Genomic DNA, 17,045 nt, shown 5'->3' with positions numbered 1-17,045 from the left:
GAACTGGGTCAAACCAATTCTCAAACCCATCTAACATGCTTGTGCAGATGCATTTACTTGATGTCAAAAAACATAAAAAGCTAAGTCAGGCAAAGGAAGCACAATTCATATTGAGGTTTTTTTCTGCTGTAACGCTTTATTAAATATTTTTCATTGCATCTGTGCATTAATCATTTTCCAATATCCATCAAGGCAGAAAGATATAGCAAAGAAAATTGTAGTTAAAAAAAGACTTGGGTTTTGTCTTTAGTTCACAGACTGATCTTTAACAAGTACAAGACTGTGTATCTTAATGAAATGTAATTCACTGTCATATAAACTGGTAATTTAGTCTGGGATGAGGAGCTCCACCTTACAGCACACAGATAATGAATGAGTCATTGAATGCAGCCTTCATCCTCCTACAAAGCCAGTGCTGTATTTCCTTAGGTACTTCTGCAGTAGTTAGGCTGCATTTTCCAAAAATGCTTATGAACTCTTGTAACACTGATCAGGAGCTAAATTTATTCTCCTTACATTCAGCTCTGTTGCAAAGGTTCTTGCCTTTTGGTAGAAGAAGAGAGACATTTCCCGATCCACGAGGAAGTTATGGTAGATCACAGCAAGTCTGGTGTAAATCTTCAGTTGAGCTTTTTTATTGCCCAGGTCCATGGCAGCAGCGAGTGCCAGGTGGTAATAGCCAGCTGCATCAAAAGGGTCCTGAAATAAGAGGTTCAAAGATAGTATAACCAGTGCAAGAGGACTGCAGAGCTCAGGTTTGTAAGTATCTAATAAAAATAATATAGATTCTGAGCTTTTGAGGTTTTCCCACTTTACTGTTTACAATCCAAACACACAAGACCAGAAAATGGCAAAATCTGATTCTATGAAATATTACTCAGTATAAAAATTTGCTACACAGGTTATTAAAATGTCTTACCTTAAGGTCATAGAATATAATATCTCCTAAGATTGAGTACACCTTGACATAATAGAGTGTTTCCTCCTCAAACTCCAGAGGAGAGGAACAGAGGGACAAGGCCTTTAAATAGAAGTGTTCAGCTAGTTCACAGTGACCCAAATGGTGATGGATGGCTGCCAGGCGATGGTAAGCTATTCTTTCATTTAGCTGATTTCCTAATGAGATAACATAGGAGTCAGGATATAAACAAAGAGACAGAATTTTTTTAAAAGTAGCATAGATTTGAGTAGTCTATCTTGAATTTGCTGAGCTTTTATTGATAAAAACCCCACATTTGCTTAAGAGATGCATGGTCAAAACCTGCCCTTCAAGAAAAAATCCTATGGAATTTCTGAATTTCCTCCCATAGGATTTGGCAGTGTCTGGGATTTTAAGAAATAACTACATTCATCTCTCATTCTCTCATGTATATGTTATAATATATATTTATACACACATACACACTGTGCATACTTACAAAGAATACAAATGAATTATTATGAAAGTTAATGGGAATAAAAACTCCCTTGCCCATTCCAATATATATTTTACATGAAAATTTGCAACAAAACGATTATTTTCAGACTGATCAAAATGACCGGTCTGTGCTTGTACAGAGAGTTAAGAAGGTTCTTAATCAATTGAATAGCAACCAAACTTTAAGAATAGTCATTTTGAAACAAGACACATAATTTTCAGGTTTTCCATCTTATGTTGGTCCACCATAAGAGCTTTGGCAAATCTGAAAGTACTCTCAAAAGCCTCTTAGGACTATTTTATTGATGAGTATTGTATCTTAGCTCTTGGAAGCACACTCAGTTTGGACATAAAATTCCAGGTTTGATTCTGTGCTCTACCACAGGTTTTCCATTTGATCTTATGTTGAAGAGTAAGCAATAAATTGCTCATTGTTTAATTAGAGGCAAAAAAATAGCAATTATAGTAGTGTCCTGAAATCCTGGCAAGAAACGTTTGATTCTGTGCTCTACCACAGGTTTTCCATTTGATCTTATGTTGAAGAGTAAGCAATAAATTGCTCATTGTTTAATTAGAGGCAAAAAAAATAGCAATTATAATAGTGTTCTGAAATCCTGGCAAGAAATGACTGAATGCAAGGGAAGTAAACTCTAATTTAGAGTTCTGTTGTAGTTTTAGAGATATCACTCATACTCAGCTATAATGGAATTTGTTCTTACCTAATTTTACACTGAGGACAAGAGCTACTCTTGCATATTCCAGACTTTCTTCGTAAGCCTTCAGATTCATCAGCAATTCCACCAATTTATTGCACAATCTGAGTTCAGTGGTTTTGTTGCCCGTCTGAACAGCAAGTGGGAGAGCCCTGTCCTGAAACACACAACATCAGCTTAGGTATGACTGAACACCAAGATGTGCACTGACAGCTCTCATTTATGTCAAATCAAGTAATTTCTGGTTTCACATTGCTTTTTGCATAGAACAGTTCTCGCAACCAGAAGTGGATTTGAAACAGGTGATATCTGCTAACACCATGGCAAGTACTCAACTGGAACAGTTTGCTGAGAGGTTCCAGCTTTTGGTTTGGCATTTATAGAATACCTGCTATGGTGGGAGGTACATAACTATCAATGCAGCAGAAAAACTGCACAAACCCTGTAGAAAGTCACTGCTTTCTCCTTTTCCCAAGTACCATTGAAAAATATGTCTCCAGCAGCTTCAAACAATTCCATTCCTAAATTTGCATCTCCTGTGCAAAGAGCAGCATCCTGAGCAACCTGAAAAGTAACAAAGGAATGGGGAAGGAAAGAAATTAAATCTTGTTTACTCCACGGTTAAAAAAATCAGCAGTATTAGCTATCAATGCAGCAGAAAAACTGCACAAACCCTGTAGAAAGTCACTGCTTTCTCCTTTTCCCAAGTACCATTGAAAAATATGTCTCCAGCAGCTTCAAACAATTCCATTCCTAAATTTGCATCTCCTGTGCAAAGAGCAGCATCCTGAGCAACCTGAAAAGTAAAAAAGGAATGGGGAAGGAAAGAAAGAAATTAAATCTTGTTTACTCCATGGTTAAAATCAGCAGTATTAGAAATTTTGAAAAAGATATTTCTTTTTATTTTCTCTGCTATGATAATGATGAGAAAGGCTATATTTGATGTGAACATGCTCCTTTTTGGTACCCTGTCTTTGAACAAGCCAGTGGCAGGTGCTAAAAAGGAAACAAAAACCTGGTTACCTTTTTCTGGCAATAGTATCCTGCTAACTTTGTCAGCACATGACATTCTAAGAATAACAGTGTATTTGATAGCTGCCACATAGTAAATTTGAATTCGATCAAACATACAATAAAAATAAATTCAAATTTCAAGTTAGATATTGCTAACTGCAGATTTAGAAGCCTGTGGACTGATTTCTGTAAATAAATTCAGATCCACTATTCTGTTGTCATGGATAAATACATGTCTTGTTAGCAAAAAGGATTTAATAACAGACCATGCAAAGCAAGAATACCAGCATCCTCAGTTATTGACAGAGAAAACAATGAAAAATGTGCCTTCTACACAAGGCAAGGTAAAGAATCCTGCTCTGGCTTTGTCTTTAGTTTTCAAACTGCATTCAGTCAATACGAGTCCTCCTTTCTACTTGAGCACAGAGGTGTGCGAGACACGTGCCTCTGCTCTCACACATGAAAAGACAACAGCAGCTCCAGCTGGCCCAGTGCCATACTAGGCATGGTCACAGCAGGGAAAATTCAGATGCTGTGGAAATGCTTCCTAAAGAAGCTACATTGTTTTCCTGGGAATCTGGCCCACAAGCCAGCATGCTAAGGTGATTATTCTCTGTTACCCAGCAGCATGTTGCATGCCTGTGTCATATAATTGCTGTGGTGCAGTAGAGATGGAAAATGGTGTTGAAGGAACACACAGAATTAACAGGAACTAAGAAATGTCACTGCCCAAAATCCTTCCAGAATCAAGCAACGGATTAAAATGGATTAGCAGTGGAAATGCTGAGACTTTCCCTTTACCTGCTGAGCATTACACAAATGGTGGGATTAAATGATCAGAACAACAATTGGTAAAATGTATGGAATTTTTATATCTAATTACTCTTACCATGCCACCTGCACAACACTGATGTGCATGCCTGTAAGTGTTGACAATGTACCTGAATATAAAGATCCACAAGCTCGTTCTGCCTCAGAACATAATATATCTTTCCTGCCCGGAGCCAAGCATATGCCTCCTTCTCTTTTTTCTGGAGATCTATAAATATTCCAAGGCTTCTTTTGGTATATTCCAGAGCTGACCTGTAAGCCCTGAAACAGGGAAAAGTGCCAATCACAGAAGGGTTCTTCAGAATTGCAAGTAGTTTTCTTCATAGCAAGAAATGTTGCTGTAAGACATTCTGTTTCCCCTGTTTAGGGCACAATTATAGTTTCTCAGCTATATTACACTAGTAACTCAAGAACTCTTTTTTTCCCCCCTCTTTTGTTCCATCTACATTGCCTGTTAGATTGTTATTTATTATATTATTATATAAATATTATATATATAATGGTATGTTATATATATTATTATATTATGTTAGCCATACATTTTTCCTGTTATATCTTATATTATTTTAAGATGGTTTATATGTGTCCTTGCTCTACCTCAAACTTGTGAGAAGTAGAAAAGTCTTTCAACATCTTTAACTCTATCATTTATCGATTTTTACTAAAAATGTCAAAGCACATCTATTTTTTTAATAATCTATACATCTGACTTAAGTGCCATTGAGACTAATCAGCAATTGTTGAAAAAAAAAAAAGAAACTGGGAGGAGAATGGTAGGGCAGAGGAGAATGGGACATATCATGGTCAGTTCTAGAAGCACTTAAACTACCAGGTTTATTGATGATGTGGTGCTTTATACCAGATAGAAACCCCAGAAATCTTAAATCTTTCTCCATCTTGTGCTAGACTCCCATCAACTTGACCATTTTCTTCTGAGCACAAGACACAAACATTAAAATAGAACATGACCTGCACAGTTGTGGTGTTGGAAGAGCTGAGTTTCCTTGTTACTCAGGGCAGCTAACACAAAGAATACTGGGATACTATGTATTATAATTCTGGTCTAACACCATATTGAGTTTGTGCTGTTATCTGGTGGCATGCTAAGGATATACAGTCAAGACTGGGGAGCCAGGCTTCTGGGACATACAAATTCCATCTACTACAAGCACACAAAGCAGCAGCTAGTGAAGTCCTTCTGCAAATTCCAGGCAGCTTGAAATCTTAACCAACTCCTTTGTCTTCAGTCTCTCCAAAGGATGGTCACCAACTAGATCATTAAAAAGCCCCAACAAAGCAAAATAAATTGGGTGACCTAAGCAAGTTAGATGCTCAGACTAAGGCACTTAAAGCTAAAATAGGCATCTGTTCTCTTTCCATGACTGAGAAATTTTTTTGCATCCTTACTGAGGCAAGCTTGAAAATATCTGAATCTAACGTAACTCCCTGAAGTACAGCAAGAAGAAAAAAAAATCAGACAAAGCAGCCTTTAAAAGCACTTTAAATATTCTTAGAGAAAACTAAGTTTCCTCAGCACTCGCTACTATAATTTAACTTGTGCAGTTTGTTATTTCAATAGATCACAGCAAAAAAAAATGGTATTTGAAAAATAAGAGCAGTATAGAAATTACAGAAGAGCAAAACTATGCAGGTTTCCACTTTGGCTTTGTACTTATGTAAGTTTTGAAAAAACCATTCCTCAAAGAGAAACACTTACATAGAGGCAATTTAATGCCTGACCTGTTTGTAATATGTCCTTTGGTTCCTTAAAAAAAGTCCTGTAAAAATCCTTGAAAATAAATCACCTGATATAGCAATCATCAAGAGCTGTATAACATATAATAGGTTTAAAATGTATTTACATAGATTTTTAAAATAAATTGGTTTTTGAAGTAGTGCTAATCCCTGCAGAACATCTTGTCTCCCTTGAGAGATTACAGTTACTTAAAAAGAAACAAGAACATTCTCCATTAGCACTGGACTTTTCAATTCTGATAAAGTGTATTACCAAAGCAGAGAGGGGGGAGGGAAAGAAAAAAAATAAAAAACCACCAAAAAACAGGCATATTCAGCTTTTGCAGAAAAATTGAGATACTTTGCAGGATGGAAAAGTTAAAATCAGAATGAAAGAAAAGTCATTCAGCATGTCTTACCTTTCTGTTCCTAAAGACAAATAAAGCTGACTAATAGTTTCCAAAATTTGTCCCTCCAGAACTTTGTTGGACATTTTTCTGGCTAAAGATAGTTGATATTCATTGTAGATGACACACTGAGTCTCATTGGGAGCAACTGTACTGTAGAAATGACACAGCAGTTTAATCACTTGCAGCTGACCTAGGAGAATAGATTGGAAATACAAACATGAATCTCTGTTTGAAAATGAAAGTTAATTATTTTAAAATTATTCATTTTCACTGTTTCACAAATTACAGTACATCATATGAAAGATATAGAAATTATTACAAGAATATCCCACTGCCATTTCATTCACTCCCAAAGTTAACAAAGGCTAGAAGTTACTTCAAACTTCATTTCCAAAATAAAATAGTAATAGAGTCACCTTACCTGCATTAGCTGCCTCAATTATGACAGGAAAAATAACAAAGTAATATATGAATCTTCTAATTACAGGTGTAACATACATGTATAACTCACATTTCCAAACAGGGTGCATTTTGTGACTTATGAAAATATACTTACTCTCCAGATGACTTGTCTCCATTGCAACTAAAAAAGCCCATTCATAATAAAACTTTCCTTTCTCTCTTTCAGTTCTACCAACATAATAACATCCCAGCTGAAGGAGGACTTGGATAAAATCTTGACCACAATCCATAATTGGAAGCTTGGAGAATAGCTTAACTGCCCTGATAAAATAATGTTCTGCTAGCTTGCTGGCTGCTGCATGCAGGCAGAGTGCCCCAAAATTAGCCAGGGCTATGGCTTGGTTATGGGCCATGTCAGTCTCTTCTGAAAGACACAGAGCTTTGTAGTAGCTCTCAGCAGCTTCTTTTGTGTTGTTTGTCCTTTTCAAAGCAATGGCAAGCATGTTGTAAGCAATGCCAAGCTGCTGAGGACTGCTCCATGCAGAGCCTACAACAGCATTTAAAATGGCTAAAGCCACTTCATATTGCTTGTAAAGAATGTAAAGCCAAGCAAGTGAAACCAAATAGTTGATTGTTTCCTCTGGCTTAGCAGAAGCAGAGTCCAGTGCTTTCATCATGTAAGCAATGGCTTTCCCATACTGTTTGTGATGGCTGTACAGCTTTGCTAAGCTGAGATAGATAGTGCTGCACAGTCCTTCCTCCTCATTAGTAGAGACAGAAGAAAGTGCTCGTATGAGGTAAGGTGCAATTTGGGATGGGAATATTTGTCTGAGTTTTCTTAGGCCATATAGTTTGGGAGCATTTTTGATGACTAAATCAATCCTTTTCAGGGAATCCATTAAGGTACTGGAGCTCTGGGGAGAGGTAACCTTTATGCAACTTAACACAATGTGTGGCAAACACTTTTCGTGGTAGGACTCTGCCAGTTTGAAGTAACAGTTGTTGGATAAACTGTTTTGTAAACCCAGGTCATTGAGCAACAGCTGAAACCTTTCCAAGAATGGCAGTGCCTCTTGGTGTTGTTTGCGTGCACTGTAATGTTTTGCCAGCAGAAAGCATGCCCTTGCCTCTGCATGTTTGTTCTGGCACAAAATTGTCCTCTTCAGAGCATATTTCAGTATATCTGACTCCAGGTCAGCACTGCAAATGTAGTTGGGAATTCCCATGAGAAGGGATGCAGCCTTGTCAAAAATATTAGTACACTTTTCTTTGTTCTTCTGGGTCAAGTAGATGACTGTTAGATTTGTATAAAGAGCAATCACAAAGTACAAATCACTAAACCCTCCAGCTACTGCTCTCAATGCTTCCTCAAAATACACACGAGCTTGGGAAAACTTCAGCTTTTTGACACTGAGCCTGCCTAAGAGAAAGCACAGCCTTGCTAGTGCCCAGGACAGACCTGCTTTCTTTGCTGCTTCCCTTGCTAATCTTAAAAAATTAACCAGTTCTTCTTCTTCTGAAAATCCATAAAACATGCTATTTATAAATGAATAAGAGAAATTATACAGGCTTTTGAAGTTGCTCTCATAGTCTTTCCTATTTAAGAAAAGTAGCAAGGGCTCAAAGAAGTCAGAGGCTTGAATATCTTCTTGACATATGTGGAAGCAAGGCCCTTCAGGTAGAGGAAATATTTCAGTCTTTGAAGAGCCAGCAGATTCCTTCCCTTCAGCAGTTGGCTCTTCAGCTTGAGTGGCCTCCAAATTCTTGAAGTTCTTCAGCAATTCTTCTATCTTGCCATTCTTGCTGGTGGATCCTGGGCTAGAAGGTGAGCGTGCAATTTCTGAAATTTCAAAATATATTACAGATCACAACTTCCTGTATGCATGCATGCACACAAAGGCCTTTGATAGACCAACTAAAACATTTGTCAGTGAAGACGGTGTTAAGAAAACATTAAGTAAACATACAATGATTTCTTAACAGAATGTCTAGGAGAAAAGCCAAAGGTGTAAAAAGATAGCAAGGAGGATGAAGAAGTGTGGGAGACTGGAGGAGTGGGAATAAACACAACATACCACATGAAGCAGGTTAGTGATTAGTAAACATGTCTAGCCAGGCCCTGGGCCTGATCCAACACTAATCCATCTAAAGTCCAGCATTAATTCAAACTGCCTTTTGACTGTGTATACTCAGAAAGTACAGTCAGTGTGTATTCTCTGTTCTCTCCGTGCATATGTGAGCAAGAGACCTGCCAAAGAAATACAATTCAGACTAGCTGGTAAGCAGAAGGAAATCTAGGAAGATCCAAGGTCTGAAGTGGAGGCTGGATAAAGGGTCCAGGGTCAGGGCATAGCTGGACTTAAGGTGTGAGGGAAATGGGAAACCAACCATACACGTAGAATGGCTGTGTCCTGACAGCATTCTCAGGCAGGTCAGCAGGGCAGGGGGTAGGACTGAGCTATTGGAGCTGGTTGTTCCACTGTGCTTGGGGGTGCCTGCAAAGCTTCTCTTCTCCTGTCCTGGCCAGCCAGACCTCTGTCTTGTGTAATAGGATTTCTTCTATCAATCTATGAGCCCTGATTCTCTGCTGGAACAGATTATCTTTCACAAAATTATCAATTTATGGCAACTGATATGGCCATTGAACTAAATTCTCCTATTCTCCTACCACAACACCACAACTTGGAACAGATTATCTTTCACAAAATTATCAATTTATGGCAACTGATACGGCCATTGAATTAATTCTCCTAGCGACAACATGGTTGAATACATACAAATATAATAAAGGCAGATATGCCATCAATTCTCAATCCTCGCACTGTTTTCCAGGCCAGTCAACAGGGCAGGGATTAGGGATGGAGTATACAGTCATAGTCAGTTCTTAAGTTTACAGCTGCAGATCAACAGGAGCTTGTTGAAGTCACAGATTTAGAGCTCAATTCTCTTAGAATCTCATTTCTGAAACTGCAGCAGAATCATAAATATAAAAATTGTTGTTTAGGAAAATGTTGTACAATATGAGTAATGATAGTGACAGCTTAGAAACAAAACACCAAAGGGAAATAATTCTGCATTCTCAACAAAATATCTCCTTTGGGAAATCTATTTCTGGGACAAAGTTTTCTAGTAGACAAAAAAAAAAAAAGTCTGCTGGAATTCAAACTCAGCAGTTGCCAGGTGCCCAATAAGCAGTATTTTGCCCTGATAAACAATGTGGAGGGGCTGGGAGGTGGTGAATGTGTGTCACATCAGTGAAAGTCAAAATTTACAGCTGGATAGCAAGTCCCAAGAAAGACATTTGCTATCAATGAAAATCCACAATCTCTTACAGAAAACATACTAAGAAGGGGTTAAAGCAAAATCTCAGAAAGCAAACAATGAGAGAAGAAAATTAGCATGTGAAGAGACATTAGAAGGATAATTGCTGGCAAAGACACCAAAAATATCAGAAGTCTCATTAATTTTATGTAAAAATTGCCTGTGTATGAAGTATTACCACATTCATGAGCTTTCTGAAATTCAGGTTCTTCTAACTCATCTGTAAGAAAGAAAAAAAATCATATTAGGTGTAGTATCTTAGTCATTTTTCAGTTTCAAATCTCCCAAAATAAGGCTATATTTAGTAGATAATTCTTTAAGTCATAAGAATTTGATAGGGGTTAGCTGACACAATTCACTGCTTCTGCATGGCTGTCATCAAGTAGCTACCTCTGCTCAGTAAGGTGGGGAGCAAATCACAGTCAGAATAAAAGCCAGTCTGTCCTGCAGGAGGGAGGCATTTCTGCTGCATTAAAATACAAGTGGGCAGCAAAGACATCACCATTCTCCACAACCTGCTCATAAAATGAGGTTGCAAAGAGCCCTTGATATTTTTAGTGTCACTCCCAGGGTAATGGGGAGAGAGGTAGGAAGGCAAGTTATTTAGGGTTGTTGGTGTAGTTAAGTGTCAGACTTTTGTAGCCATTCCAATAGCTACAGGTAGGTGAAAAAAATCACTCATTTAAAAAAAATTAGCTTAATTCTGTAAACTTTATAACTATAGATCTGGCTTTACATTTAAACACAGCATATCTGCAGAGCATTTAAGAATTACTATTTTGAGTAGCAGATATTTCTCAAGGCATTTCAGTTGTCATGCTGCAGTTCAGGAATATTTTCACTCTTTCATACACTTGATGCAGTAGAAGTGGTACTGAGGGTATGAAGGATATATACAAAAGCAGAGGCTCACAGACCTATTTAAGCTCTATTTAAGCTGGTGGAAAGCTAGTTGACTAGTCTTTGAAAATGAGAAGTAAACAGTCAGTGAGAGGTCAAAGTCCTTTTTATAAATGCTTTTCTAACTTTGGTAGATGAAAGCCACAGATGTTTATAGCAGTTGTAACTTAATACTGTAAATATTTCATCAGGGAAGTGCTCATAAGTAAATACTTCTCAGTAGATTGATGTAGATGGAAGAATTGAAAATACATTTAGTCAGATCACACAACAATATCAAGTGAATATTGAAAATGGTTGCTCTGGATAAGTTGAGTTATGAGAATCAATTGAGCTGTTTAAGAGAAAAGTGGTAAAGATGGCACAATGAACTTGGGAAGATGCAGAAGAAGGTGGGACTTAGACAGATTAGGGAGGAGATGCAGTGAAAAACATGCAACAGCAAAATAGCAGTATGTCCATTAAACCCCTGACATGCTTTACTACCTTAGAGGTTTGAGCTTTTGTTCCCAGACTTTTCCTTAGGGCACAGGAGGTGAGATGTGCAGGCATTTTGCACGTTGCCAGGGCAGGTCTGACACACCCTATTTGTTGTTCACACTCACACACACACTCTGATTTGCAGAATTAAACCAATGTCCCTGACTCCAACCTACACAGCAGCTCCTGTCAACCTGGAGCCTGCAGGCCTGTCTCTCAGGGTGGCACTAACGGAGATAAAACTTCCTTAGGTATTGCACGAGCAAATGCATCACCAACAGCCTGTGGTGGAATAAGAAACCACTGCCTCTCCTCAGTTCAGCAAGACTATTACTGATGCCTCAGGTTTTAGCTTTTATATTTTTCAGATTCTGTACTGCTTTGATATGTGGGTCTGGGCTTCATTTTGGGGGATTGTAAGCTCTCTTCACAGAGTAGAGAGACAAAACAAATCCTTCTCTAGCTGGAGACCAAGGACAACCAATCCAGATCTCAGGCTCAAAAGCATAAACAGTGGTGGACTGAAGAGAAAAAACAAGAAGCTTGGGACTTCATGGGCTAAAGCTGTAATTGGACTATTAACTCAATTATGCTAACAGAGCAAAACTTATAAAACTGTGAGACCCCATGACTGGTCGTCAATTTTGGGGACCATTTTGTGTTCACATGGGGTGTAAGCCTGGCTGGACTCTTTTGCTGCCCAAGGTGGATCTGCTGAGGCCTCCTAATAGCCATATACTTTATTCTTTATCCCCCTCTAGTCTCTGTTCTAGGTTGGCCTTCACAAGGCATCATTACATCACCCTGCCTTACATCAAGTCTATGAAAGTGAAACCCCAGTTACCCCAATTGCTTATGCACAGCACAGAGAAATAACAGCTGTATCAGAGATTATGTTACTATGACTAGATTTTGCTACTTTTCTATACCTTTGAAAATTAAATCAAGCATGAAGAGGTGTGTTTGCATTAGCTGTCAATAATTATTAGGCTGTGCCTCCTTTTCCAGACGAAAAGCCAGCAGTGTTTGAGTGTACATACTGCTTTTTATAATGCAGCCATGTGAAATTATAATTTGTAATTCAGTCATGTAAAAGCTTGGAGATCTGTGCAGCACAATACGAGAGGTTTTAAAAGCCTGTTGTTTAAATTCACTCAGGAAAACGTAGAAACGACAAAAGATTTACAAATCCTCTGCTGGGAAAGCCTTGAAACAGCTGAAGGACAGCAAAGATGATATAAAGGATTTTTACATGCCATATCAAAGATCCAATTGATTACCAAGATATTTCAAAATAGGTGTAAATGCTGGGATGCCATTGAAAAAATAATTTTATAATAGGGGTATAGGAACTACACATGTACCTTGTGCAGTAAAAAGAAGTAAAACTCATACTTACCTATTCTGTACACAGAGCAAACATCTGTGATGGAGGTTTCTTTCAACAAATGTACTACTTCTTCCAAATTTTTTTCTTTTGAAAAAAAAGACTGCTCTTCTGCTTCAAGAAAATCCAGATCTTGTGGTCTAGTAAAGAAAGGAATAACTTTGAAAGTGCTTGAAAGCAAATTTGGCTTCAGGAGCTCACTGCATCACATATGAACTTGTTAGAGAAACTAATACAATCTTTACATTATTGGGTGTGCTGTGTTCAAAATTAGTTTCAGTCAATGCATAAAACATGCATGTAAACTGATAGTAACTATGCTTACAACTAACAGTTTCTGCCATATCAGAGTAAGCTTTATGTTGGTGCCATTGGATGGCATTTTATGAGAGTATTTATTACAAGCATAAGTCTTGAAGGGCTTGATGGTATTTATTTCCTAATGAAAACTTTAAGTTACATATGAAATGGACCTGCAAGCAGCATTTAAGAACTCCTTGTTTCAGCATGCAAACAGTTCAGGCATATTAATAAGAGCAACCTATTTACATGGTGCCAATGCATGATGAAATACACCCTTTTTAGACACCAGTCTGCATTTTTAGCAACTGTTTGCAAAGGTCCCATTAGAAGCAAGTTAAGGCATATAACTGAGGGTACTGGAAAACAAAAAAAACAGAACTTGGGTGCTTTAACATAGCTTTTAGAAGCAAGTTAAGGCATATAACTGAGGGTACTGGAAAAAAAAAACCAGAACTTGGGTGCTTTAACATAGCTCTTGAGAGACCAGCAAGAGAACCTTCTGCAAGGGTAAAGCTGCTTGGATCTTGTGAGCCAAAGAATAGAAACTGAACCAATGTAAGTCCAGCAACCTCTTTTCCCAGGAAGAAACTCAGCTACAGAGTAATAATATTTTTCAGTAGTTAAGCAGATTTCATATTCCAATTCCTTTGCAGTTTTGACTGATACATGCTATGACAATTCACATTAAAACAACAAAAAAGCCCAAAACCAAACCCAAAAACCCCCCAAAACACAAAAAAGCCCAAAAGACACATACACAAAAAACCCCACAACAAAAAAAAAAACCCAAAAAAAGCCCAAAACCACACCCTGAATTTAATGTTTAGCATTTCAAAGGTGAGACTAGAAGACTAGTTTGTTTATGAGAGATAAATATGTATCACTCACTTATTTCTAGATAAGTCCAGTTTAACATGACCTGTCTTTACAAAACCTATTTGGCCAGTAAACCCATGTCTTCCAAGAAACCATTCCATGCATTCAATGAAGTAGCCAAGAATCTCAATTTTGTCCCCTTCCTGGAAACTCAGCTCTTCTGACACAATACTTTCATGATTCATCACAGCTAGACAGGATCCCATTGCTGTGTAATAAGGAGATAAATAATATTTGCAGATAAAGTAACTTAACAATAGAAATACACTTAATAGAACAGCAACTCAGCAGAAAGTATTTAACAAAAGACATTCCTGGAACCTGTGAGTTGAATATTTGCTGTGACAAGATTTAAAGCACCCACACTTCATTGGTTTGATAATTAGATCTGTAAATAGCATAAAAATCCTCATTTCCTGTTAGAAAGCAAAACCTAAAATGTTCTCACAATTCTACCAGATTTCACAATGGAGCAGCAAAAATAACTGTTTTAAGTCCTTACTTTCCCTCTTATAAAGGGCTCTGAACTTGGGCCAGAGTAAAGCACTTGAACCAATTTTGAACCAATTGAAACAATCCCTGTGGGATAAAAATGGGTACATACCAGTCAGCACAGTATTAAAACTGAAATCATGGAAGAAAATAAGCCATATTTGCTCTCTAACCTCAAACCATTTGTATAAGTTTTATTTCTCTGGCAGTATGAGAAAAAGCAGCACACATATCAAAGATCCACAATTACACTGGTGCATTTTCTGAGACACCCTCAGAACTCAGTCACTCTGTACTCCTTCTGTAGTATTTAGGAGGAAAAATGTGAAAGACAAGACTTTAGAGTTTGACTCTTTAAAGTCCAATCCTAGACAAATGTATAGTTTCACTAATTTTACTGCAAACTAGTTTTGAAATCTGTTTCCCCACTCTAATACAATGGACAGAAAGTTATTGAACATTGTAGTCTGTTATAGCGAAAGTATAGAGTAAGTTTGGGGTTATTCTAACATTGATGCTTGAATGAAGTTTCTTACCAACTTTTCTGATAGACTTAGATTCATTTTTATACGAAAAATCAATGAGATTAGAATACCCTTTAAGAAACCACCTGAAACAGAAAAAGAAATTGAAGTTAGTGTATAGAACACTTCACTAAATGTTGTGACAATAACAGTCATATTTAAAATACATATGAAAACTGATGTGTCCCTCCCACAATTAGCTTTCAATTTCAGCACTGCCCATACACTTCAGACATGTTTATGGCTTCATTAATATTAGTGGTAAAGGTACTGCTACTTCAGGAAAAAAACCAAACTCAAAGTCTTGCTATTTTCCCTGCCCCAGGTAGAGGCATCTCTAAGCAGATGTGCATATGTGAATCAGATGTATATGGAATAGGTAGGTAGAGTCAGGTACCTACTGATGGAAAGGCTCCAATGGCTCCAGGGAAGCATTAGACCACATGGGCATGTCGCTATCCACAGATCCACATTTAACATCTTCAGTAAAAGCCCCAGTCTCAAAATAAGTCATTTCATTGTCTATAACCATCATCTTTCTTATCGTATTATCAGGATATAAAACAAAAAAAGATCCTAAAATAAAAACAGTTGAGCAGATGTAATTTTATGTAATATTTTAGTGTCATATAAACCCTTCTGGCTTCAAGAGCATCAGTAATACTCATTTAGAAATTGAAAATCTGATCTTTGTCAAGAATTTCCTTGCTGATTGTCAGATATTCATGTATGAATATCTGTCTAGTGTGTCTTTCAGTAAGGGGGAAAAACAAAAAAAAAGCAGAGATGATGCCTTAAGCACAGAGCCCTCTGCTGCAATTCTGCATATTCCTGTTGCAGAAACAAATCACCACCTATCCTGACATCCTGGCCCTGGCAGTACCAGCAGGTGATGCTGTTTAGGAGAAGCACATGAGCCTGGTAACTGTTTATAAACCACCTCTGCACATCTCCAGAATCTGCAATAATATTAAGCCAGTTGGAATGTACATTGCTCCCTAATCCTTTTGGTATCCATTTATGCACCAGCTGCACATTAATTTCTTCAATCCCTTCATAATCTCACTGAACCTAATCCGTGTTTGCTCCTTTCTTTTCTCTTTACAATGTGCATTTGGAGTGAGTAAATTTAAACTTCAACGTCATTAAGTATTTGAATAGGTCTTAATGTCTGATTTGGGGATTTTAAATAAGCTTGCTGCCCTGAACCTAGCCTTAACATGTACAGTCTTACCTTCCTGTACTAGCAGACTTCTGTACATCAAATTTAATGATTTTTCATTTATACAGACTTCAATGCCTGTATCTTCCTCCTCTTGGGAATATAGCCAGAAAGACTGGTCTAGGAATAAATTCTCCATGCAATGATTTATAAAACCTAGGAAAAAGAAAATCCAATTTGTTTTCTTTGCCATTTTACAGTATTACACAAAAATAAAAACTTTCAGAGAGTTAGAGACTACTCCATTATTATGTAATGCACAATGCATAAATCACAAAACTGCGTTCACCAAATTCCCAAAAACTGTGTGCAGTTGAACACAAATTAATATACTGAACTATTGTATGGTGAAACTTTACCCAGTGAGTGGTAGGTTAGAAACTTCCATATTTCTTCAAAAGTTTTAAATGTCACCACTATTAAATCTTGATCACTGTGAATAGACAGGAGTCTGGCAGAAAGCTCCTAAAAATCAAAACCAACACTTTAATTACAATTACACCAGATTTAAGCACAATTTCTCACTAGACAACACTTAGGCAAAAATATTATTCATTAAGAAAGATTAAAAAATTAAGAATCCAGAATTTTATGTGCATTAGATATCTGTTCTTTAACATACACCTACAACATACAGGGAGCCAAATGTTAATCTGACTCTTGCTTAGCAATTGTACCAACAGTTTCAGTGAGGTTAATTTACAGAGGAAATAAAGACCACATTGAGTGGGACTGAAGGTTTGTCTAGTTCAGAAATGTCTATGTATAACCATATGCATAACCATATACTCAAATGTATCTATATAGGCAAGTATATAGTAGTTCTTCCAAGAATATCCTCCACACAGAATGGTTTACAACTTGGGAACTGCCTTTGCCAGACGTGTGGGCATTAATATTAAATAGTGGAAAGGAGTCTGGGGATTTTTTAACTTGAAATTTCTCACTTGATCAGTGTAAATTTTTAGGTTCTACCACTTCTTGATGTAGATTACCCTCAGAGCTCTGTACACACACAA

At 37.4% G+C, this 17,045-nt stretch overlaps 1 protein-coding gene across 1 annotated transcript in view; it reads right to left on the bottom strand.

Moving 5' to 3' along the window:
- Window positions 1–211: 211 nt before the first annotated feature.
- Window positions 212–17,045, bottom strand: part of SH3TC1 (SH3 domain and tetratricopeptide repeats 1) — a 28,897-nt gene continuing 12,063 nt past the window's right edge. Inside the window, exons 5-18 of the mRNA XM_041402883.1 lie at window positions 16,386–16,491; window positions 16,039–16,182; window positions 15,206–15,380; window positions 14,817–14,890; window positions 13,801–13,996; window positions 12,622–12,749; window positions 10,021–10,062; window positions 6,676–8,361; window positions 6,129–6,309; window positions 4,086–4,236; window positions 2,804–2,926; window positions 2,137–2,287; window positions 920–1,116; window positions 212–699 (exon numbers count right to left, since the gene is read on the bottom strand). Of these exons, the coding sequence (XP_041258817.1) occupies window positions 469–699; window positions 920–1,116; window positions 2,137–2,287; window positions 2,804–2,926; window positions 4,086–4,236; window positions 6,129–6,309; window positions 6,676–8,361; window positions 10,021–10,062; window positions 12,622–12,749; window positions 13,801–13,996; window positions 14,817–14,890; window positions 15,206–15,380; window positions 16,039–16,182; window positions 16,386–16,491 (3,585 nt within the window). The 3' untranslated portion in view covers window positions 212–468. The remainder of the gene's footprint in view (window positions 700–919; window positions 1,117–2,136; window positions 2,288–2,803; window positions 2,927–4,085; window positions 4,237–6,128; window positions 6,310–6,675; window positions 8,362–10,020; window positions 10,063–12,621; window positions 12,750–13,800; window positions 13,997–14,816; window positions 14,891–15,205; window positions 15,381–16,038; window positions 16,183–16,385; window positions 16,492–17,045) is intronic.

Source organism: Onychostruthus taczanowskii, unplaced genomic scaffold (assembly GCF_017590055.1).
Source record: "Onychostruthus taczanowskii isolate IOZ18803 unplaced genomic scaffold, ASM1759005v1 scaffold2, whole genome shotgun sequence".
NCBI classification, from domain to species: Eukaryota; Metazoa; Chordata; class Aves; order Passeriformes; family Passeridae; genus Onychostruthus; species Onychostruthus taczanowskii.
The sequence above is the reverse complement of the archived record's forward strand: the minus strand, read 5'-3'. Positions and strand labels throughout refer to the sequence as shown.